The sequence below is a fragment of the Sparus aurata genome, chromosome 1 (genome assembly GCF_900880675.1).
Source record: "Sparus aurata chromosome 1, fSpaAur1.1, whole genome shotgun sequence".
Taxonomy (NCBI): Eukaryota; Metazoa; Chordata; class Actinopteri; order Spariformes; family Sparidae; genus Sparus; species Sparus aurata.
Window position 1 is genome coordinate 4,348,058 of NC_044187.1, and position 22,474 is coordinate 4,370,531.

Genomic DNA, 22,474 nt, shown 5'->3' on the forward strand with positions numbered 1-22,474 from the left:
CAAATCTGTTCGGTGTGTTCAGCTGCATTGGAAGCTTTTGGGCTGAGCCGTTGGATTCTCTGATTGGTTGTGTGCTAGCTGATCAGCACAGTGTGTGGGAGGGCCGGAATACTGTGTGCACTTTGTTTTTCTATGCACTCCGTTCCGTCATTTCCTGTTTTCATTTTTTGGAGTACTGGCACGAGACTAGCGCCACTCACTGTTAAGGAGGGTTACTGTATCTCACGCAAGCGCAGAACATATGTGCTGCTGTGTAGTTGGCAGCACGTCATAGCGGTGTGTTCAATGCACCTTTTCTGCCTATCGGGTCAGACAAGAGGCAACAGAGTGGACGGATAAAGGCAGCTGGCTGTTGGTTTCAGTCTGAGGTGTGTTTAGATTCCTTTCTACAGCTTTCTGCTGCTTGATTCAAAAGGAAAACTCTTTCGTCTCGAGTCTGATATAAACCTGCTGAATTAAAGGTTCTTGGAAAAGAAACACATGTGACTGTGACTATCTCTGTGCATGGAACCCACTAGTGACACACACAGAGAGTCAGTGGGAATACGAAGCAGGATTAGAGTTAGTGAGGTAACTTCAGGTCGACTCTGTTCACTTCACTTCCTACAGGAGATGATTGCTGTGGTAACTTAACATGCACACCTAACTTGGGGATCCTGTGGAGCTCAGTCACAGTGAATTGTGATAGCTGAACCCAAATCCTAGGAGGTTTATATGTGGCAGACCCCGCCACATATATATCTTTAAACAGTGTTCTGGGACCTCATTTTCCTCTGAGAACAGCTAGTTTATTCACTTATGGAGATAAATACATATGAGTTTGTATCCTTACCTCATTATTATTATTGGGAATATTACAATACTAAGTTTGAATTTCTTCTCCAAAACTACATAGTGCCCTAACTATCTATCTATCTATCTATCTATCTATCTATCTGCTTTTCCATCAGAGCCAATCAGAGCCGTCACTACAGCAGAGTGATCTGACACAGTGAATGTTGATTTTATCTGTTCTCATTAAAGACCAAAGACAAATGTCAGCAGGTGTTAGTGACGTCAGCTCAGCTGTATGACTGGACTCTGAATCAGGAACAACACTGCATGTTAGTGAGGCTCCATTTATTTAAACCACAGAAGAAGAACCCACACAGTCAGATTATCCTGAACATTAAAGATCTTGTAGGATAGAGTGTTAAACAGTTCTGAGAACAGTTAAAGATAAATACCAGGATTGTCTGGCTCGGTCACGTCTGTCACTGGAGGTCCAGATGTGCACGAATTATCCGTCTTTGTCCAGTTCTGGTGTTCTGTTACTGTTTCAAATGATGCACAACAAGAAAAATCTACATGTTTGTTTTATACATTTTATAAATTGATCTGTACAGTATTAAACTCACTTAACAGTGATATTGATATAGTGGACAAACAGGTACTCGACAAAGATTCTGTACCGTCCGCTGTCAGACGGGTCCACTGAGGAGATCCGGAGATTGATGGTTCCGTTCTTCAGGTCTTCATGGTTGAGAGTCGTCCTGCCTTTGTACTGATCCATCTGATCAGTCAGGAAGTCCTGTTGGTGTCGATACGCGTGGACGATATATTTGCCCTCATGTATGAGGTCCGGTCTCGTTACATCCAGCGGTTTAGCTGACAAGTCCAAATCAGCCGCCTGACACTGTAGAATGAGGTCGCCCGTCAGGATCCAGTTCTGACAGGAGAGATTAATTGTTTCTGTGGAAACAATCATCACATTGACACAGAGTTATTTAATAATTTGCAATTTAAACATCAGGCTGAATTATTTTACTGGCATTCAGAAATCACACTTGTTGTTTAAGGAGAAAGAGCTGCTGTCTCTCTCCACAAAGTCCTGATCCGTCACTGAGAATCAAATGTTGGTTTGATAACTGAAACCTGTTACAGATGTTTTTTTTACTTCAGCCGTTACAAATACAACTAGAACTCTTCGTATGTTTTATGTCACGCTGAGGTTAAAGGGGGAGAAACTAGAAGGATAAAGGAGGTGGACCCAAATGCAGTTACTAGCAGGACAAAGATATGGGGAAAACAAAAGCGAGCTTTATTTAAAGCTGAATACAAAAACCAAGGGAGCCAGGCACAAAAACTGTCAAAGGGGGACAAAAGACAAAGTAGCAACAAAGTGCAAAGAAAAAGGGCAAAGTACAAATCAAAATGCAAAAATCCAAAACATACCAAACAGGGGACACGGCCCTGGGAGAACATCAGGCAGGATCCTGAGCAGACGTAACATAAGCAATGAACAGACAAAGAGTGCAGGGAAGACACAGACTAAATACACAGACACTAATGACAAGACGAGGAACAGGTGAGGAGAGGGAGGAGGGAGGAGGCCAGGTGAGGTAATGAGGGGGAGGAGCACAGAGCAGAAAACATGGAGGGAACAATACTATAGACAGAGGGAGACAGAGGGAAGAGCATAGGAGACACTTAAAGGGATAGTTTTTTTTTTTTGAAGTGGGGTCATATAAAGTACATATCTATAGTCGATCTGTTTCCTACCGTAATCACTGATCAGTGCAGCCTCAGTTTGGAGAAGCAGAGAGCCGCTCCAGCCCAGACGCTCAGCTTTGTACTGCAGTGAACGGAGTCCAGAGAAAAAGCAAAATTAATCACCTAAAACAAGGCTCACCTAAAAAAATCTGTAAAGGGTCAAGTGTACGTTGTATAAGTAAAATTCATACCACTTTACATCTCCGTCAGACCGTGCTTTCTTTTGGCACTACATTTTCTCAACCATAGAACCTCAGTATCCCTAGCAGTAGCACAACTGGGCAACAGCTGATCTGCGAGCGGCGGAATACAGCGCGAGGCCCAGTTGCTGGACGAGAGGTTTACTTTCGATAAAAACGAAACTTAACTCTCCGTATCCTTCCGCATTAGCGCTCATGCGTAGGGATACGGGGGTTCTGCTGTTGAGAAAATGTAGCACCAAAAGAAAGCGCGGTCTGACGGCGATGTAAAGCGCTGTGAATTTAACCTATACAACGTGCACTTGAACTGATGTAAATTTTTTTAGGTGAACCTTGTTTTAGGTGGTTAATTTTGCTTTTTCTCTGGACCCCGTTCACTGCAGTACAAAGCTGAGCGTCTGGGCTGGAGCGGCTCTCTGCTTCTCCAAACTGAGGCTGCGCTGATCGGTGATTACAGTAGGAAACAGATCGACTATAGATATTTACTTTATATGACCCCACTTCAAAAAACCAGAACTATCCCTTTAAAGGACAAAGTGAGGCATGGATAATCAAAACAAAGAAACAACAAGACACGATACAAAGACATGGAAATTAAATACAAGAAACCAAAAGACAAAATTAGACACAAGAACATGACAGGAGGAACAAGAATCAAGAGTCATGACAATTTCTATGTGGGTTTACTTTGTTAGACATGTTAACTTCCCCAGTGTTGTCATCAAGATGAAGCTTGTAATGTTTCTGAGTATTTTATCATTTGGTTAAATAATCTCAGGTCAGTTTATGCTTGTAGCACCCTATAATGTAATCATTTCCTGAAATTTCAGGTGGGTCTTTTTTTCCAGAACTGATAATGTAATACTTGACATATAATGTAATATATATGTTAATTTTCAGTTCTACATTTCGTGTTTTAAGAATCTAAGAATGTTATATTCACTGGATTTGAAACAACAGAATGACTACTACGTTAAATTGCAGACCTTAAGTACCATACAGCCATATGCACATGTGCAAATAATCAGGGACATGCAACTACATATGGTCCTACTGAGTGTGATGGACTGAGCTCCTTAGGAAACTAGAATTCCAGCTCAGATATAAGCTTCTGATCAGCACTGGAGACCCCAGGTAACTCTTCCCTAAATGTAGTTCTTCACTTCACATATTACAACAACTTTCATTACATAACATCTGCATACTCATCACATGACACCTGACTTAAATATAGTCCTACATATCCACTAATAACACCGTAAATAAACATGTCAGCAAAGGGGGCAGGCCTTGTGTTTGTAGACAATCACATTACACACCTTCTAACTACCAGCAGTAACTAACTGGTTCTGTTGGACCAGATCCAGTGGCGGTCCTAGCTTTCATGACGCACTGGACGAACCTCACCTCTAGCAAACCCCCCCCCCCCCCCCCCCCCCCCCCCGAAAAAATGGACAGAAAAAGAAAATCATAATAACTTTTTTAATAAAGTCATTGTTGGAAATTTGGTCCAACATACACAGTAACGGCTACAATAAAACATATATATTATCATAAATACAAATGGGTACCAACAATCAAAAGAACTAGTATAATAGAATTAAATATAAATAAAATAGTGAATCAAATTTCTAAATTGCACAAATCCTTCATCACACAAGTTAAATACCACACTTAAGAGAGTATAATAATTTTACTACACTTTGTACAAGAAACACAAAATGAATACCAACCAACTTCTAGATATATTTGCCCCACTAACCAATGACTTCCTGAAGTATTGATGGTGGCAACTTCTTCCGTCACTGTCAGTTCTAGGGAAGACAAAGTCAGATGGTTCCTGACTTGGTCCCCCGGAAACCAGTTGTGTCTGAATTCTCACAGTCAGAACTGAAGGCCAGTTAGCAGGTCAGTGCACAGAGGCTCATCCTCAGGAGACGATTCTGCGCCAGGCGTTTCTAATGGAGAGCACAAGGGCGTTAGTATGCACACACATTATTCACAGCGTTTATAGTACAGAACATCACACATACCCAGTGATAATAACAATATAACTGTATGCAAAATGCTTTGCAGGGATGCATGCACACACACACACACACACACACACACACACACACACACAAACTCACCTGAAGAGTCTTGCTGGGGAGAAGTAGAGTTAAAGGGTCTTCATCCTCAGGATCAAACAGCATTTGTGGAGACGTGTGTGGCTGCAGAGGTAGGTGGCTCCTCATCTCAGCCAGTGGCAGAGGGTGCTCCAAAATATTTAAAAAGTCCCCTGCATTCGCATTAAAATACAACATAAGTGATCATTGCAGGAATAGTACAATTAAATAAACCTGTTATTACGCATAATGCATCCAACTTTTAGAATAGGAAACCAATGAATAGAAAACAAAACACAACCTCCTTGGTTGATGGCTTATTATATACATGACACTCCAAATGACTCAGAAAGCTACATAACGAAATATCTGTGCAATATAAGTCTTTTGAATTAGCTTACAGAACTGATAATTCACTTTACTGAGCAGCACAGGATCTAACGTGATGTTTAACAAACATTATGTGAGCTAGTCACGTTGTGTTACATACACATTATTAGGGTGAAAATAATTAGACATAATGTTTGCTAGTCAGTTGGACTGAAAACGGATGCTGTCGTCATCTACTATTATAGCCAGCAGTGTAGCAAGAGGCTAACAAACATACGAGTTAGCCTAACTTATACAAATTAACGTCATTTCATCTCATTACATGCATGGTCACACTTATGAAGAGTGGATGACATGGCTCCATACCTTTATCTTCTGCTCGTTTCTCCTCTTCTTCTTTTCTCTTTTTCCTGAACTGGGCACCAGATGTGTCCTCTTCTTATCCGTTTGTTTATTTGACACTCGGGAATCAACACGTGACCCCTCCCAACACCGTCAAACAGGAGTTAAGATTAAACTAATTCACCAAGTTTTGTAATATATTTCATTATTTAATCAAACCCCCAAAACATATGTGAAACTACAGGCTTGTATTCACAATATTATCCTTCATGTGGAAGGAATTCGTGATGTGATTGACTTTATCCTACTAACTGCATAGTTGTGCACTATTTCTGCTCCCCCGCTCCAGGAGGTAAGCCTGTAGCCTGTTTTATTGTAGCCGTTACTGTGTATGTTGGACCAAATTTCCAACAATGACTTTATTAAATAAGTTATTATGATTTTCTTTTTCTGTCCATATATATATATATATATATATATATATATATATATATATATATATATATATATATATATATATAGAGAGAGAGAGAGAGAGAGAGAGAGAGAGAGAGAGAGAGTTTTTTTGTTTTGTTTTTTGCTGGCGCTCATGCCGATGCCCATATGAAAAACCGCCCTGGCCCAGATCACCAGTAGCTCATCAAAGTATTCAGGCTGGTCAAACATGACCGGAACCAAACACAGTATCCGAGACCGACGGCTGCCAGTGTTCTGACCTGGTTTGTCTCCTGGTAACCCGGGTCGCAGTCAGCGAACAGGACTGCTAACGTTAGCTGCATGCCCAAGTTGTCACATTGTGTTTTCTCCTCAGGTTTAGAATCAGGTGTAAATAAAGACTCAGTGCCACAGTGAACAACATTAATGTTAATGCTCTCTCTACTTCAAATCAAGCTTGTCCACAGCAAGGTGTCATTAAGAGACACCTGAAGATGATCACATCAGAATTAAACTCACTCACCTGAGATCACTGCAGGAAAAGTCCAAACACACACAAACACTAAACACATTATCAGCTGCATTATTCAACCTTTCTGTCCAACAACGAGTAATAAGATGATATCCAGCAGACACATGAGGAGACTGTGATCACTCACACTGTGAGGTTTACTATATCACACTCGAGCAAGTCGAACAAGTTGAGCATATTTACACCGACAGTAACCGGATGTCGTGTTGGTGGAAAAATAAAGTGCTCAGAATTGGACAGAACTTTTATTCAACCGTAAATAAATGACAGTAGAACCCGTTTCATCTGACATGTTGAGGGTTGTTATATTCTGTGGGTAGTCAGCGAAGCTGTGACACATTTTATGAACATTGTCTTTTTTACTAGGTACGCACCGCTTTATTCTGAAAGCTCTGAACCGGTTATAGTTTCTGCAACATATCACTTTCTCATTAACACGAGGTTGCTCAATTCAGCTTCAATACAAATTTGAGAGGAATTTTTTTCGGTATCGTTGCTAATATCAATGCTGTGTCTCAGGAACGTTGCTTTCGTGGGTACAACAACTTTCTTTAAGTCCCGCCCACACTCTCAGAGTTCTGGTGTCAGACTGAGTCTCTGTATTCTTCACATCTTTCAGTCCAAACAGGAACTTTGTCTTCAGTTTGTTCTGAACGCTGCATTAAATCTACTGTGTTGTATTTTTCACGTCAGACGCTGAAAAATCCCAAAGATTATGATTTTATTAACTTCCGCAAGGCATGACGGGTAGTTGAAGAAGAGCTGTGTGACTTTAGACAAGGCAGGTTTATCTGTACAGCAACATTCAGACACAAGGAGACTCAGAGTCTCTGCAGGGACACACAACATTAACACAACATTAACACAACATAAACACAACATTAACACAACATTAAACATAACATTAACACACAACATTAACACACAACATTAACACAACATTAAACATAAACTTAAACACAAGAAGGAAGAAGGCAAGAAAGAAAACACTAAAACAAGTTAAGAAATAGAAAATTAAGCTCATAGAAAATGTTTAAAAGAGACAAATGTACAAAATAAAAGTCATGGTGCAGTTCAAAGGATTAAACTTGCTTCAATGAAAAGTAAATCTGTTCTACAACTGTTTAATCAACACATTTATGTTTAAAAGTATTTGGACTGATGTTAAAAATGTTCGGCACCAAAATGAACTCTTGCATTTATTTCCCATGTTTTAATATCCAGCCTCAGTGTTGTATCCACACAGCAGGAGGACTGAGAGGCTTCACAATATTCACCAGTTCAAACATGATGGGAAACTGTAAAAGTCCTGACAGATCAGATCATGAGGACAAAGAGCCTCTGTGCTGCCTTCAGATCCTCTTATTGATCTGATCTATATGTTTACATTCTACTTCCTGTTTGTCATTTCTTCATGTTGTTTCTGTAGTAGCTGCCTCTCTGCTCTGCTCCCAACAAACCTACAATACATGAACATGGAGTGTCGACTGCAGCCACTATGTGACTGTCAGAGTTCTGATATCAACATGGAAATATCACAATGTGCTGTCAACAAACACACCTTCACTTTGAATGAGCACATCACCATGTACATATGTTTCCTCTTTATTAATCACTGAGAGGCTCAAGAGTTCAGCTACAAACAGCAGCTCACATCAAATGTAACAAAACAACGACAAGTTCACTTTTAAAGAGTTGTGATTAAAAAAACTTCAGTAGTAATTTACTTTAGCAAAAGACGTGGTGATCCACGTGGAGGTTTAATGGTTGTTGATCCAGTAAACACTTTGGTAACATGCTGTCAGAGCTTCATGGTGGTGGACAGACTGCCGTCCATCACTTCAGCTCTCAGACTGAGAGGACGTTGTTAGTGAACTGCAGAGGAAACAGAGAAGAAGAGAGCAGACACATTTTTCACATCTGGGCATGAAATGAAAATGACCTTTTTGACAATGACATTCAGACCTTCCTGGGCTTTGATGGGCTCAGTGGGGCAAACAGCTCGATACCCTGCTGAGGAGACAAACAGCACATTTACATTGTTTTAAAGCCTCCACAGAACAGCTGCTCTCATCAACTCATCACTGGTACCAGAACCACAGTCAGCATCTCTCTGTAAAGTTTCACTTGTGCTCTCTAAATGCTTCATTACACGTTTCTGCTGAAGCAAACATTTGTTGATCAGTTAAAGTAACGAATCTGATCATTGATTATATTGATCCAACCTCTGCAGCTGCCTTCAGACAGACATCAGTGATCTGAACACAGTGAAAGAGCTCTGTGATCACTGCAGACACACAGCGACACCCAGTGTTCACACAGGGAACTACACACACACACACACACACACACACACACACACACACAGCAAGAACACAGCTGAGGAATAAAAACCTGCAGCCACAGTGGCCCTTTACTGTATCAGTTTGACACCACTGCATGGACTAGTTTACCAGACTCTACACTGCCTACTCCTTAATGCTGAACCATTACAATATGTTGGTCGGTACGGGGATAACTGCGTCCTTCTGGCCGTTCGGCATAATCTTTCACTCGGCCCTTCGATGTTAACAGTGTTATCAGTGTCGAGAGTCCTTTATCTAAGATTAATCATTTTCATTTCGGAATTCATCATGACTGATGGCAAGATCTGGCACACATCGGGTGCGCCGGCGTGGAACAGTGATAACAGCAATGTTTCGATCGCTTCAATGAGAATTTCACCCGATTTCCGTCTGTCACAAAACTGATCATATCAGACGGAGACTGTCTCCTGGCAAACATCCCTTCACTCACGGTGCCAACATTTTTGTAATCTTTGTTACTCATCACAATTTAACCAGAGAACAAACGGTGTGAATTAACCCGCAACCGTCTTACACATCATCTTATTCCAGAACACATTCATGAACCATAATTAACCATTAACAATGACAACAACACAATACCCCCACGTCCTTGTGCCACAGTCCACACGGGGCGTTACAACATCGGAAACTGTAAAAGTCCTGACATATCAGGGCCCGTATTCACAAAGAATCTTAAGGCTAAAAGTAGCTCCTAACAGGCGAATTTAGGAGCAACTCCTAAAAATAATGGGCGTGTCAGTCGTATTTTTAGGACTCCTAATTTTTGAAAATAAGAGTTATTCACAAAATATTTTAAGCCTAAAAGTAGCACCTAAGTCTGGGAGACCTTAGAAGTAGTCCAGAGGACTCCTGACTCGCTAAGACCTGGTCACAGCTGAATGTTTTGGAGACGCTAAATAACAGGGAATTATTAAAACGATGTTGGATGGACCGCAAAGGGACTGAAGTTGTGGTTGAGTTGGTGAGGGACAATAACGTTCCCAACCAACTGAAACAATCCAATAACGCCGCAGTTAAAATGTTTGGCAACACTCCGGTATCTGGCTACGGGGAAAATGCAGCTCTTCACCCGGGACTAGTATTATCTGGGGACCTCAAGTGATTTAGAAATTATCCCACCACGTCTGTGTTTCGTGCGGCGCATTCACACAGGATAAGCAGTCTGTGTGTTAACTCTAATTTACTGACATTATCCCCCGGGTCGATCGCACCGGAGCCCTTACTGGAGCAGCACAACGGTTAGATATGGATATTTTTAATATAATAACTGGTGAGCCTGTTGAAAGATGGAAAAATGTTCCTTACCGTATGCTGCCATGCATGTAATCCATCTAATCATCTTCTTGAGATTTCGCTCTTCTGATGAGCCTCCTGAATTTGCACCCAAAATGCTGTCAAAACTTTCATTCATAATTCCCAACGCAGCCTCCATAATTCTGGACCGGGAAAAAGGCAGAAAAAGGTGGAAAACACAAAAAACCTTAAGAAAAACAAAAAACCACCCCAAATCACAGAGATGCCGATTCACACAGGACTAATATTATCACATGACCTCTGTGTTTGGTGAAATATGGCAGGTAATTTGCAGTGGAATTTTTACGTTACAAATTACAGACATGGCAGATTCACACAGGATTAAGATCACAGACGACCTCCGCAATTATTACAGATTACTGGAGGTCCCCAGGTTATACTAGTCCCGTGCGAATGGGGCTTTTGTCAATTGGAAAAAGTGAGAGGGAGAGTGGAAAAAGTTGCATTCCATCTATACACAAATTGTGTTTGACGCATGTTACGATATACTGGATATTGTTGTGAAATGGCCCGGATCAACATGATTCCCGAAATTTAATGGAGAGTGGTTTGACGCAGCTTTTCGAGCAAATGCCGCTTTTATTGGCAATTCACGTTTTTCATCGCAATCTTCTAATTTGTAATTTTTGTCCCAAGCGTTTTTGTTGTGTGTGTGTGTGGGGGGGGGGGGGGGGGGGGGGGGGGGGGGGGGGGGGGGGGGGTGAACTTAATTCCCATCATAAATACATTTATTTATCCAATATGTTTTCATAGGCTTTGTCATGGGCTTGTAGGAAACTTCCTTATTTTCACTTCATGCATTGCGTAGCCTAAATGACTTTTCAATGGGCTGCCCTGTCACTCAACAACCAATCACTGTTGTCACCGCTTCTAAGTGCGTCCTTATAAAACGACGTCATCCATAGCAACAGAGAGTTACTTCTAGTTTAGGAGTTCACTGTTTTCATAACTAAAAGATCTCAGCGGCTTTGTGAATTACTTTTAAGAAACGACTCTTACATAAAAACTTTTAGTCCGATTTAGGAGTACTCCTAACGTTAAGATAAAAGTCTTTGTGAATACGGGCCCTGATCTATATGTTTACATTCTACTTCCTGTTTGTCATTTCTTCATGTTTTTGTAGTTAAAGGTTAAAAGAAGAAAAAGCTCTTGTTGTGAATGAAACATGTCAGGAAGACTTTGAGGACTTTTCTTCACTGGTTGCACAAATGTTGAGTGTGACTCAGATGAAGTGATTAGAAAGCTGCCTCTCTGCTCTGCTCCCAACAAACCTACAATACATGAACATGGAGTGTCGACTGCAGCCACTATGTGACTGTCAGAGTTCTGATATCAACATGGAAATATCACAATGTGCTGTCAACAAACACACCTTCACTTTGAATGAGCACATCACCATGTACATATGTTTCCTCTTTATTAATCACTGAGAGGCTCAAGAGTTCAGCTACAAACAGCAGCTCAGACAGGAATACGCAAAATAAATACAAGAAATAAATAACAGGAACATTCAGTGTTCAGACAGAAACAATCAGGGGAAAGGTTTCATAGTGACACTGAATGTGTTGCACTTTGTTTAGTTCCACCAATAAATTAACGACTTTTTAAAATCCCTAAATTTGTGTTTCTGAAGAAAGAATTTCTCCTCCAGCCTGATGAACCTCCATCAGTGCTGCACAACATCTGATCTCAGGGATTTATTCTATCTGGAAGGTCGTTCTGGCTCTCACAGAACAACTGATTGTGTTTGTAACGTTCAGTTTGTCCACGCTGCTACAAAAGAAGCTCCGACTGGGCGGGACGAGTCTCAACCAGCCGGCAGGTGGGATGCAGCACGTCGCCATCTTTACTTGTAAATGATGTGTCATCATCATTTACACGTCTAATTAAAGAGTCAAATGTTCACAGTGTCAAACTCATCAACTCACCACGGTGAAGAGCAGACGGATCAACATTAAGCAACGTTTGGGATTTCAAACTAACGTGACAGGAAAATGTGCCGTCCTGCAAAATATATAAAATACAGAGTTCATTTACAAAAACAAATAAAAACATCCTTAAAACTGATGAAACAGCTGTTTGATGCACACATGATTCAGGATCAATACAAACTAAGATGTTTGTAATAATCAAACAATAACTTCATGTTTTGTAATTTAGTCATTAATAAAAAGATGCAGAATCTGAGAAATTCTTAAAACTGACGTCATTTTGAAAAGCAGCAAAGACTTTTTAAATGAAGCTTCAGGACACAAAGTTCTGACATAAAAACATGATATCTGAGCTGTAAAGTTCCTGAGAAAGCGTCAGTGGATCACCTGCTTGAACACACTGAGGATAGAAAACAGCATGTGGTCGAGCTGTTTGGCGCGGACAGTTCACAGTGAGTTACTGGAAATAATAAGTCATCTAAAAGTAACTCATGTGATGTTTTACAGGTTTGTTCCTCCATCAGGTCCGTTTGGCTGTTCAGGACCCAACAGTTCTTATCAAAGACTGAACAGGAACACAGGACGGGCTCGGTTCACCTGTTCAGGATGTTTAAAGACTACTGCATGATTTAAAATACTAAAATCAGAGACACGGTGTCCCTCAGTCACTAACGAGGCCCCGCTGGAAGAATAACTGTCTGAAAACCAGCAGCAGCAGTAAAAAGGTTCCAGTTCATCAACACATGTCTTCAAGCTCTGAGGCTTCAGTGAACGTCATCAGGACATTTTGTGCAGTGCTGTGTGAGTTGTTGGTCTCTGGAGTCATCAGGGTTCCCTTTTCAGGACCGTTTGAGTTCTGCTCTGCTTCTGGTTCCGTCGGTCCACTCAGCATCTTCTTACAAATCTCTGAGAACATGGAAACACTTTGTCAAACTCTACATTTATACAACTTCAACTCTCAGGAGATTTTAGACTAATGAAAACATAATTATGAATATTGTATCACATTTATGCCAATAGATTCTCCTAAATCCTACACACTGGACCTTTAACTTGAGTAATCATGTGTACTAAGTAACTTTCCACGAGAGCGATATGGACGAAAAATGTAATCTCCGATTTTTTTCACAACAAACTTGATTTATGATTTCAATCAATTCTTATTTCCTTTGCAAAGAACAAATGATTAAAAACATTGCATTTAATTAATTAATGCTTTATTTCTGAACAAATGTGCCCTGCCACTGTAAACTGTGCAGCTTCAAACTCACTTGAAAAGAACGTGTCCCTTTCTGATAAAATGCTTTTGTAAACAGAAATTTAACATGTCAGATTTCTTGTTATTTTAAAAACAGATCAGTTTCCATATTAGGATTCATAGTGTTTACATAACTTTAATTAAATACGTTATTTTGCAAAAGGTGCCTTTTGTTTACAAAAAGTATTTTATATCCCTGAAGATATGAAACTAAATGAAACATCTGCACAGTAAACATGACATGTTGTAGATGTACAGGACATGAGGTGTGCTCGATGTCTTTAAACACATTCTTGTCCAGTAACACGAGTCTGTCTGCTTCCTCTGGCTCGAGGCCCCGTATCGGCCTCGTAACACAAACCTGGGTCGAACATTTTCAGCATGTGGATGAACCTCCGGCTCCGCTGTATATAAGGTCACGATGTCTTTAACGATATGCACCGTGACTGCATCTGTAACAGCTGTCCACCAGGACCCTTTCTCTTCATACGGGACACAATGATTAAATGATTCACTAATGTCGGCTGTTTTATAGCGTCTGGTTGTGGGCTGCAGCTCTGCTGTACATCTTGTAGTGAACAACAAGTGTTCCACTGTGATACTTGCGTCTGTTTGAGAGGCTGAAATAAAATAACGGTCTGCTATCTTTAGTTGCAAACAGCCTTTGAACAAACTTTGCAGCGGAGCGTGGTTTGTTCGAGGCTCGACGCTACAAAACCAAACTGCTAACGAGACAGTGTGTTTTTATGGACGAACTCTGCTCGCTGCATGTTGTGTTTGTTTCTCTGTGGGAAGTCAGTGCGAGGAGGGCGGAGCTTACAGTGAACTACGGGAGCCCGTGAGGAGCGGCGGCGGAGACAATTAATGAGAGAATCTGAGAGAATATTCTTTTTAAAATCGTCCAAAACCACAAACTCGAATTAATCGTTTTTGCCAATTTATCACCCAGCCCTTCTTTCCACCACTGATAAAATGCTGCAAAGAAAAAGTTTGTAACTTACTGATCTTTCCAAGTTTCACCAGGACGACAACAACAACAACAACAACAACAGCGACACCGATGACAACACCAACGTTCCCGTCAGTCATGTTTCCAGCATCTGAAAGAATCAGACAGGTGAGAAGGAGGTTTGAGTGGTTTACATCAGTGATGTTTGGTTTCAGCATCAACATCACAATGAACAGTTAACACACATTAACACCACATGTACTGCTGCAGCTCAAGGAACCTGGAAAAAGGCTCATTGTGGCACCAGATCTGGTTTTGGTGTTAGACTGTCGCCTCACTTCATACAGCGTGCTGGTGTTGAGGAGCTAAAGAGGTGTGACGGTACACATCATAACACTGAGATCTGTGTTTCAGCTGTAAATCTAAACTCGCCTCAGCAAACGGTTTGTAATCACGTGGACGCTGTTGTAAAGTGTAGTGATTGAGATCCTGACCCATCATGCATCCTGGAAAGTGACAAAAAGTCTTTTGCTCTAAATGATGATAATCACATAATCACCATCAGTTAGTAGTGAACTCTGTCTGCAGGGCTGAACACTGCAGTGACTGCTGCTCATTTAAAATTGAGGGAGATTTTTTTTTGCTCCAAGTTGCCAGAGATCATAACTACAACACATAAATAGTTGAAGGCGACAGAGACAGGCAAGTTAAAGTTTTGCATTAATATCGTGTCACATAATCATCAGCAGGAGCTGCTGCTGGGGACAGACACTGGTTTTCAGGCTGAAATGTGATGATGAGTTGGCAGGACAGACAGGATGACAGACAGGAGGACAGACGGGATGACAGAGAGGAGGACAGACGGGAGGACAGACAGGAGGACAGACAGGAGGACAGACAGGAGGACAGACAGGAGGACAGACAGGAGGACAGACGGGGGGACAGACGGGGGGACAGACGGGAGGACAGACGGGAGGACAGACAGGAGGACAGACAGGGGGACAGACAGGAGGACAGACAGGAGGACAGACAGGAGGACAGACGGGAGGACAGACAGGGGGACAGACGGGAGGACAGACAGGAGGACAGACAGGAGGACAGACGGGAAGACAGACGGGAGGACAGACAGCAGGACAGATGGGATGCATTTCTTCCTCATATAAAAGATGCTGAAGACGTGACCTGCTACCACCAGACTTTTCTCTTTAATGTGATTTAACACCATCATACCAACACACTGCTGATCTGTGCTGTCTGCTAACTCTTACACACAGATGTCGTCTCGCCTCCGTTGTAGCTCTGTTCCTGCCTCTGCTGGCAGTTCAGAGGTGAGAACAAAACAGTCCACAACACCTCCAACTACATCATCACACGATCTAGATCTGTTGGGTTTTAGAGTGTTTCTCTGTACATGACACCACAGTCTGAGCCCAAAGCAACACTCAGTAGCCCTTTTTAGATAGAAAAGGCGGCACATTTGCTCCAAGGTAAGGACGGCAATGTGCCGGCCTGTCTTTCTAAAACGGAGGCGTAATATTCCTCCTTTTTCAAAAGCCGCCTCTGAGGTAGGCGTAAACATGTGACGTGACGTGAAGCTCGAAGTTGGGCTGTGAACAGTGATAATGAATTTGTCTTCAAAATAAGAGCTTTACATTGCACCCCATTGGAGTTTAGAACTGGGTTCTTAGCGGGGGCCTTTTAATTTGAAAGAAGTGACCGTTCCTAGCTTGTCGCTACAACAACAAGCTAACACAACCAAACAGCTACAAAGACCGAGGAGACGCTGCATCTCCTGGATCTCAGCAGCTGTCCAGTTGTTCATCTTAATGTCCGCGGATGAAGTGATGGACTGACTGCTGTGATTAGCCCTTTTCACACAGAGACGCCACATTATCACTGCAGCGGCAGTTCACCAATTTTCCGCAGTTGGACGTTCACACAGAGCAAAGCATCTCCGCCTTAAAGACAAACCGCTGTGTGATTCACACAGAAAGCTGCGCTGCGGCTCTTAAAGAGGCGTGACGTCATGATGACGACGTCATTATATTTTTGCAGAAATGTGACGAAGAGTTTGGAGGACGGACGCTTCTCAACAGATAACTGCAGTGTTTTTTTTTCTTCATATAAGTTGCCAAAGGCAGTCACAGTTACTACGTTACTGTTGTTTGGTCATGTAACGTTGTTTTGTGGGACATTTGTCTTTATTTTGTTGAAGGACCTGTGTAGTTATCACACATCAGACAGACACGCGTCACTACACTGCATGTTAGTGAGGCTCCATTTATTTAAACCACAGAAGAAGAACCCACACAGTCAGATTATCCTGAACATTAAAGATCTTGTAGGATAGAGTGTTAAACAGTTCTGAGAACAGTTAAAGAGAAATACCAGGATTGTCTGGCTCGGTCACGTCTGTCACTGGAGGTCCAGATGTGCTGGAATTATCCGTCTTTGTCCAGTTCTGGTGTTCTGTTAATGTTTCAAATGATGCACAACAAGAAAAATCATCCACAGTTTTGTTTTATGAATTTTATAAATTGATCTGTACAGTATTAAACTCAGCCTACTTACCAACAGTGATATAACCGGAAAACAGCCTCGGGACAAAGATTCTGTACCGTCCGCTGTCAGACGGGTCCACTGAGGAGATCCGGAGAGTGATGGTTCCGTTCTTCAGGTCTTCATGGTTGAGAGCCGTCCTGCCTTTGTACTGATCCATCTGATCAGTGAGGAAGTCCTGTTGGTGTCGATATGCGTGGACGACATCTTTGCCCAGATGTTTGAGGTCCGGTCTCGTTACATCCAGCGGTTTAGCAGACAAGTCCAAATCAGCCGCCTGACATTGTAGAATGAGGTCGTCCCGTCCTTCCATCATGAACCGGCACTCTGAGGAGACAACCAGCACATTTACAGCATGAAAACATTTGAAAGTCAAAGTTCATGTTTTTTTATTGTGACACAACTCCTAAACTGTAAATGTGATGTTTAGGGCCAAAACCAGGTCAGCAGACTGGTTACTAGTCCAGCTGGAAGAGGAAATCTGCTTCTCCAGACTGTATGAAGGAGCCGATTTTCTCTTCCTGGACTTGTTACCCGACCACAGAACCAAAACTACTAGTGACTCGTTTACTGAATATGGTACTGCTATTACTGAACCCCACAGAGAATCTCTGGGCTGATGTCAGGAGGAAGATGAGACACTAGACCCAACAACACAGACGAGCTGAAGGCTGCGATCAAAGCAAACTGAGCCTCCATAACATCAGCTGCTGTCTGTCAGCCATAACCATCAAAATGAGAACAAAAAGCCTCAAAATATTTCACTTGTTGTGATGAATCTACCTGTAAATATAGTTACTCAAATACTGTAGTCAGGTACAAGTTAGAGCTCCTCGTACTGCAACTGATGATTTCTATTTTCTGTACTTTACACTTCCAGTCCACTTCCATTTAGAGGCAAAGAATGTTTAAAATTAGGCTGAATCATTACAGACACACATACACATGTAAATATGTCATATACACTTTTAATTTATGTTTACTCGTCCTTTTGTTGCTACAAAACTACTTTTGAGTTGACTGACAGCTTTATTACATTTGACATCTCACATATTCATGATTGATTTTCACTTTCAAAGTCATATTTAACATGATTTCTTCACTTTTACTGAAACATAACTTCTCTAAATGTCGAGTTTTCTCCACAACCTAAAAGATTTTCAGTTCATGATCAAAGAGGAAGAGAAACCAGAAAATAAGCACAAATAACAAGCTGGAATCAGTGTTTTGTAAAAATTCGGATCTGATCAGTGATCAGTTATCAAAACAGTCATCAGATCGATTCTCACTGCAGATCTACTGCTGCCACATGATTACTCTTCCCAATAAATAATAATAAAGGTGAATACATTGATCACCTGGCAGGTTCTGATACTCTCTGTTACCTTGCAGCACATCTGCAGCTCTCCACACTGAACTGAATCATTAAACATGTATACAGGTCGAATGTTAAACTTGCTTTAAGTTGTTGTGTTTGTTTATTTCATGTCTCGCGCCACATGAACACCTAAATATCCTCCATGTTGTGTCTTCACGTCGCTCCTGATGGGAGCTGCTTCCGGACTGATCTGACTGGAGTCCCCTTCACTCATCGATCAGTAGCTGTTATGCTAATTAAGAATGCTAATGTCCAGCGGCCGTCTGCTTGTTAACATTAGTTATAAACATTAAACACGATAAAAGTGTTATAAACCGCAACAAGATGCTAATGCGGACATCTTTAACACGTAGCTGTCAGCTAGCGACAAGTTAGCTGTCAGGTGCCGTAACATTAAAGTTCAAACTCACCCGAAGAGTCTTCACATAATGTCGGAACAAACAGAAAAGTGAACATGACGAGCGGGAGAAGCTTCATTTTCACCAGACAGCAGCGAGGAAAGCAGTCAGAGATCATCATGAAGCCGGTCCCGGTTTAAACTGTTTATGTTTACACGGTGAGCGGCGGAGGCAGCGTGACCGAGTCTGAATGAGTCTGAGAGACTTCGCGGCAGCAGTCAAACTCAGTCGGCTCACAGGAAGAGGAAGCGCCATATAAAGGCACAGCGGCCCGAGCAGCAGCAGCGGCAGCCCGGAGGTGAAGCAGCGCGGAGTGGAGCGGCAGCCCGGAGGTGAAGCGGCAGCCCGGAGGTGAAGCGGCAGCCCGGAGGTGAAGCAGCGCGGAGTGGAGCGGCAGCCCGGAGGTGAAGCAGCCTGGAGTGGAGCGGCAGCCCGGAGGTGAAGCGGCAGCCCGGAGGTGAAGCAGCGCGGAGTGGAGCGGCAGCCCGGAGGTGAAGCAGCCCGGAGTGGAGCCGCAGCCCGGAGGTGAAGCAGCCCGGAGTGGAGCGGCAGCCCGGAGGTGAAGCAGCCCGGAGTGGAGCGGCAGCCCGGAGGTGAAGCAGCCCGGAGTGGAGCGGCAGCCCGGAGGTGCAGCAGCCCGGAGTGGAGCGGCAGCCCCGGGGTGCAGCAGCCCGGAGTGAAGCCGCAGCCCCGGGGTGCAGCAGTGAGCGGGAGTGCAGCAGCCTGGAGGTGAAGCAGCCCGGAGTGGAGCGGCAGCCCGGAGTGGAGCGGCAGCGCGGAGGTGAAGCAGCCCGGAGTGGAGCGGCAGCCCGGAGGTGGAGCAGCCCGGAGTGGAGCCGCAGCGCGGAGGTGAAGCAGCCCGGAGTGGAGCAGCAGCGCGGAGGTGAAGCAGTGAGCGGGAGTGCAGCAGCCCGGAGGTTCACTGAACAAAGTCCTACACTATGTTGTTGTTGGTTGTTTATGTTTGTTGTTGTTGTTGTTGTTGTTTGTCACCCTCACAGAGAGCAAACAGCCACCACTCCTATTAACGGCACTGAGCTAAACTGCCTCACACGACGAGTGAGCTCTCACTTTTAATACACAACTATCCTCAATTGTTAAAATATATTTTTCTTATTTTACTTTGTTTTTGTCAACTTGTGTTTAAAAACGGTTTTACAGTGAGTCACTTCCGGTGTCAGTTCATCTGTTGCAGCATTGAGACAACACGTTTTAATCTGGACTGGAAACAAAAAAAACAACAGGTTTTCTAAAAACGTGAAGAGGAAAACGTAAACGAACTGAGCTGAGTATTTATTTCATTTTTTATTTTTTGGAGGATTTTAGCACCACTGCATATTTTCCCAGGCTTGGTATGACACTACTAGATATACATACACTTAGACTACTTAACTTTACACCTGAGTTACTTTATAATAAAATAAAACACCACTCAATTCATTCTCTACAAGAAATAAGAGCTCATTGCAGACTAACTCCATTAAACAAACACACACAACAACCCCTTCAGTGAGATTAAGTGAACACTGCAGTAAAACACTGTTGTAGATGTTATAAACTCGTTAAAGTCTTCAGTCTGTCTCTACAGAGATCATAATAATGTATATTTTTACCTCATTGTGGAAGTTATACAGAAAGTCCTCATGGTCTGCAGCTGTCTCTTCCTCCTCCTGTGTTTCTGTCACACATGGCTCATTCTCCGCCCCCTTTACATGATTTTCGCGCCATTTCAGGGCGCTCAGAATTCTCATTGGCCAATGAAGTGCGGGTAGGTTTTTTATAAGCTACACAACTTTATTCGTATCGCGTCATTGACAAACATCTTCACAGGTTGTTGAGAATAAAGGTTTACGTCTTTTACAGCCTTTGAAGTCGCAGTTTGACCAGATTGTTCCATAAAACTTAGACTCTGGCGGACCCCGCCACCTTTCTACCTTCAAACTGTATTCTGGGAACTTCTTTCAGACCAGCTTGTTTATTCATTAAAAAAAAAAAAAAAAATCTATCTGAGTTTGTATTACCTCATCAATATTCATAATATTAATGAAGTAGGCTAATAATACAACACAATTAGCCGATTACTCAAAAAAATAATTTACCAAAACAAACATAATCAGATGTATTTATTACAGTCCGTTACATTTATTGGATCACCTAAAAATATTTTTTAAATGCAAATGAATATTTTATTGGACACTTTGTTAGAGTCCATGTAGTGACAAGTTTCGACCACAAGGTGGAAAAAGAGTCAAGTCAGTGAACACAGACTCGAAGGAACTCTGACAGCAGTGACGCTGAGCTGCCGGCAGCTGATGAAGTTCCTCTTTTAACTGACATGTAAAACCAAACCACACGAACATCAACTGTGTTCAACATCAGATCAGGATTTGTGGATATTGTAGTTTTTATCGCCCCACAACTGAAGTGAAGCAGTTCCACAAATAAACAGAATAATTGTTCATTTCTCAGACACACTTGACTCTTTGTGAGTGAAACCACTGCAGCAACTAATAACCTGCTGGACTAAATCTCTGTCCTCATGTGTCAATATGAGAACTACTTGTGAGGAGTGTGTTTGTAAAAGTGAATGAAGTAGAGAATGTAAAAGATGAAATCTCTGCTCTTTGTCAGTCTGTTTTCAGTCTGTGACAAACATGATGAACAAGTTGTCACATTGTGTTTTCTCCTCAGGTTTAGAATCAGGTGTAAATAAAGACTCAGTGCCACAGTGAACAACATTAATGTTAATACTCTCTCTACTTCAAATCAAGCTTGTCCACAGCAAGGTGTCATTAAGAGACACCTGAAGATGATCACATCAGAATTAAACTCACTCACCTGAGATCACTGCAGGAAAAGTCCAAACACACACAAACACTAAACACATTATCAGCTGCATTATTCAACCTTTCTGTCCAGCAACAAGTGATAATTGAGCCCTTCAGTGTCTGTAAGTGACTGCTGACTGTGAGCTGAACTTAATCACCAGGGAGGAGGGATACCCCAACACGTTAACAGCCCGCCCATAAAATCTTCTTTAAACCAATGACTATCAAGGAGATATCTTTGTTATTGTTCTCATTTGACTTTCATCGTGATGGGAAAACCTTCCCACACGTCGCGGACTGCTGTAACGACCACGTTTGGTTGTGAGGTGATTAGCGGGTGACAAGTCTGCTCTGATAATACACCTCAACCGCTGTCACAGTTCTGGTTTCAGTCTGAATCTCTGTATGAGTCACATCTTTCAGTCCAAACAGGAACTTTGTCTTCAGTTTGTTCTGAACGCTGCATTAAATCTACTGTGTTGTATTCTTCACGTCAGACGCTGAAAAATCCTAAAGATTATGATTTTATTAACTTCCGCAAGGCATGATGGGTAGTTGAAGAAGAGCTGTGTGACTTTAGACAAGACAGGTTTATCTGTACAGCAACATTCAGACACAACAAGGAGACTCAGAGTCTCTGCAGGGACACACAACATTAACACAACACTAACACAACATTAACATGGGCCTAAATTTAAATACAAGACAAAACCTTCTTTAAATTTTTTGACTTCCATCATTTTGAGTTTGAAGGAGAAATCTCAGAAACGTGATCAAATGTATTTTGTCCATAAAGATGTTTGTAGAGGGACAAATGTAAAAAGTGTAACAGTCTTAATGTTTAATGTGGCTCAGTGTTTTCTTTAGTTCCATTGATTCAAACAGCCGTCACAGTGAGTGATGAAGACTCAGGAGGGACAAACTCAAAGATCAGACACACATCAGACTTTTTATCAACATCATATATTTGATTTGAAGCTTCAAGTGTCTGGTTGTGCTGAGACGGTACAA

General features: G+C 42.1%; 1 protein-coding gene across 2 annotated transcripts; it reads right to left on the minus strand.

Annotated features, from left to right (window-relative positions):
* Positions 1 to 11,562: 11,562 nt before the first annotated feature.
* Positions 11,563 to 20,333, minus strand: LOC115590286 (uncharacterized). 2 transcript variants are annotated; one of them, XM_030431706.1, is made up of 5 exons: positions 20,249 to 20,333; positions 16,872 to 17,186; positions 16,689 to 16,769; positions 14,353 to 14,451; positions 11,563 to 12,999 (listed from the first exon to the last, which is right to left on the minus strand). In XM_030431706.1, the coding sequence occupies exons 2-5, from the start codon at positions 17,173 to 17,175 to the stop codon at positions 12,830 to 12,832; spliced, it is 654 nt and encodes a 217-aa protein (XP_030287566.1). In that variant the 5' UTR covers positions 17,176 to 17,186; positions 20,249 to 20,333; the 3' UTR covers positions 11,563 to 12,829. The 2 variants fall into 2 exon arrangements, with proteins under 2 accessions (XP_030287566.1, XP_030287503.1); XM_030431643.1 differs by lacking the exon at positions 20,249 to 20,333 and adding an exon at positions 18,648 to 18,848.
* Between the last annotated feature and the right edge of the window lie 2,141 nt (positions 20,334 to 22,474).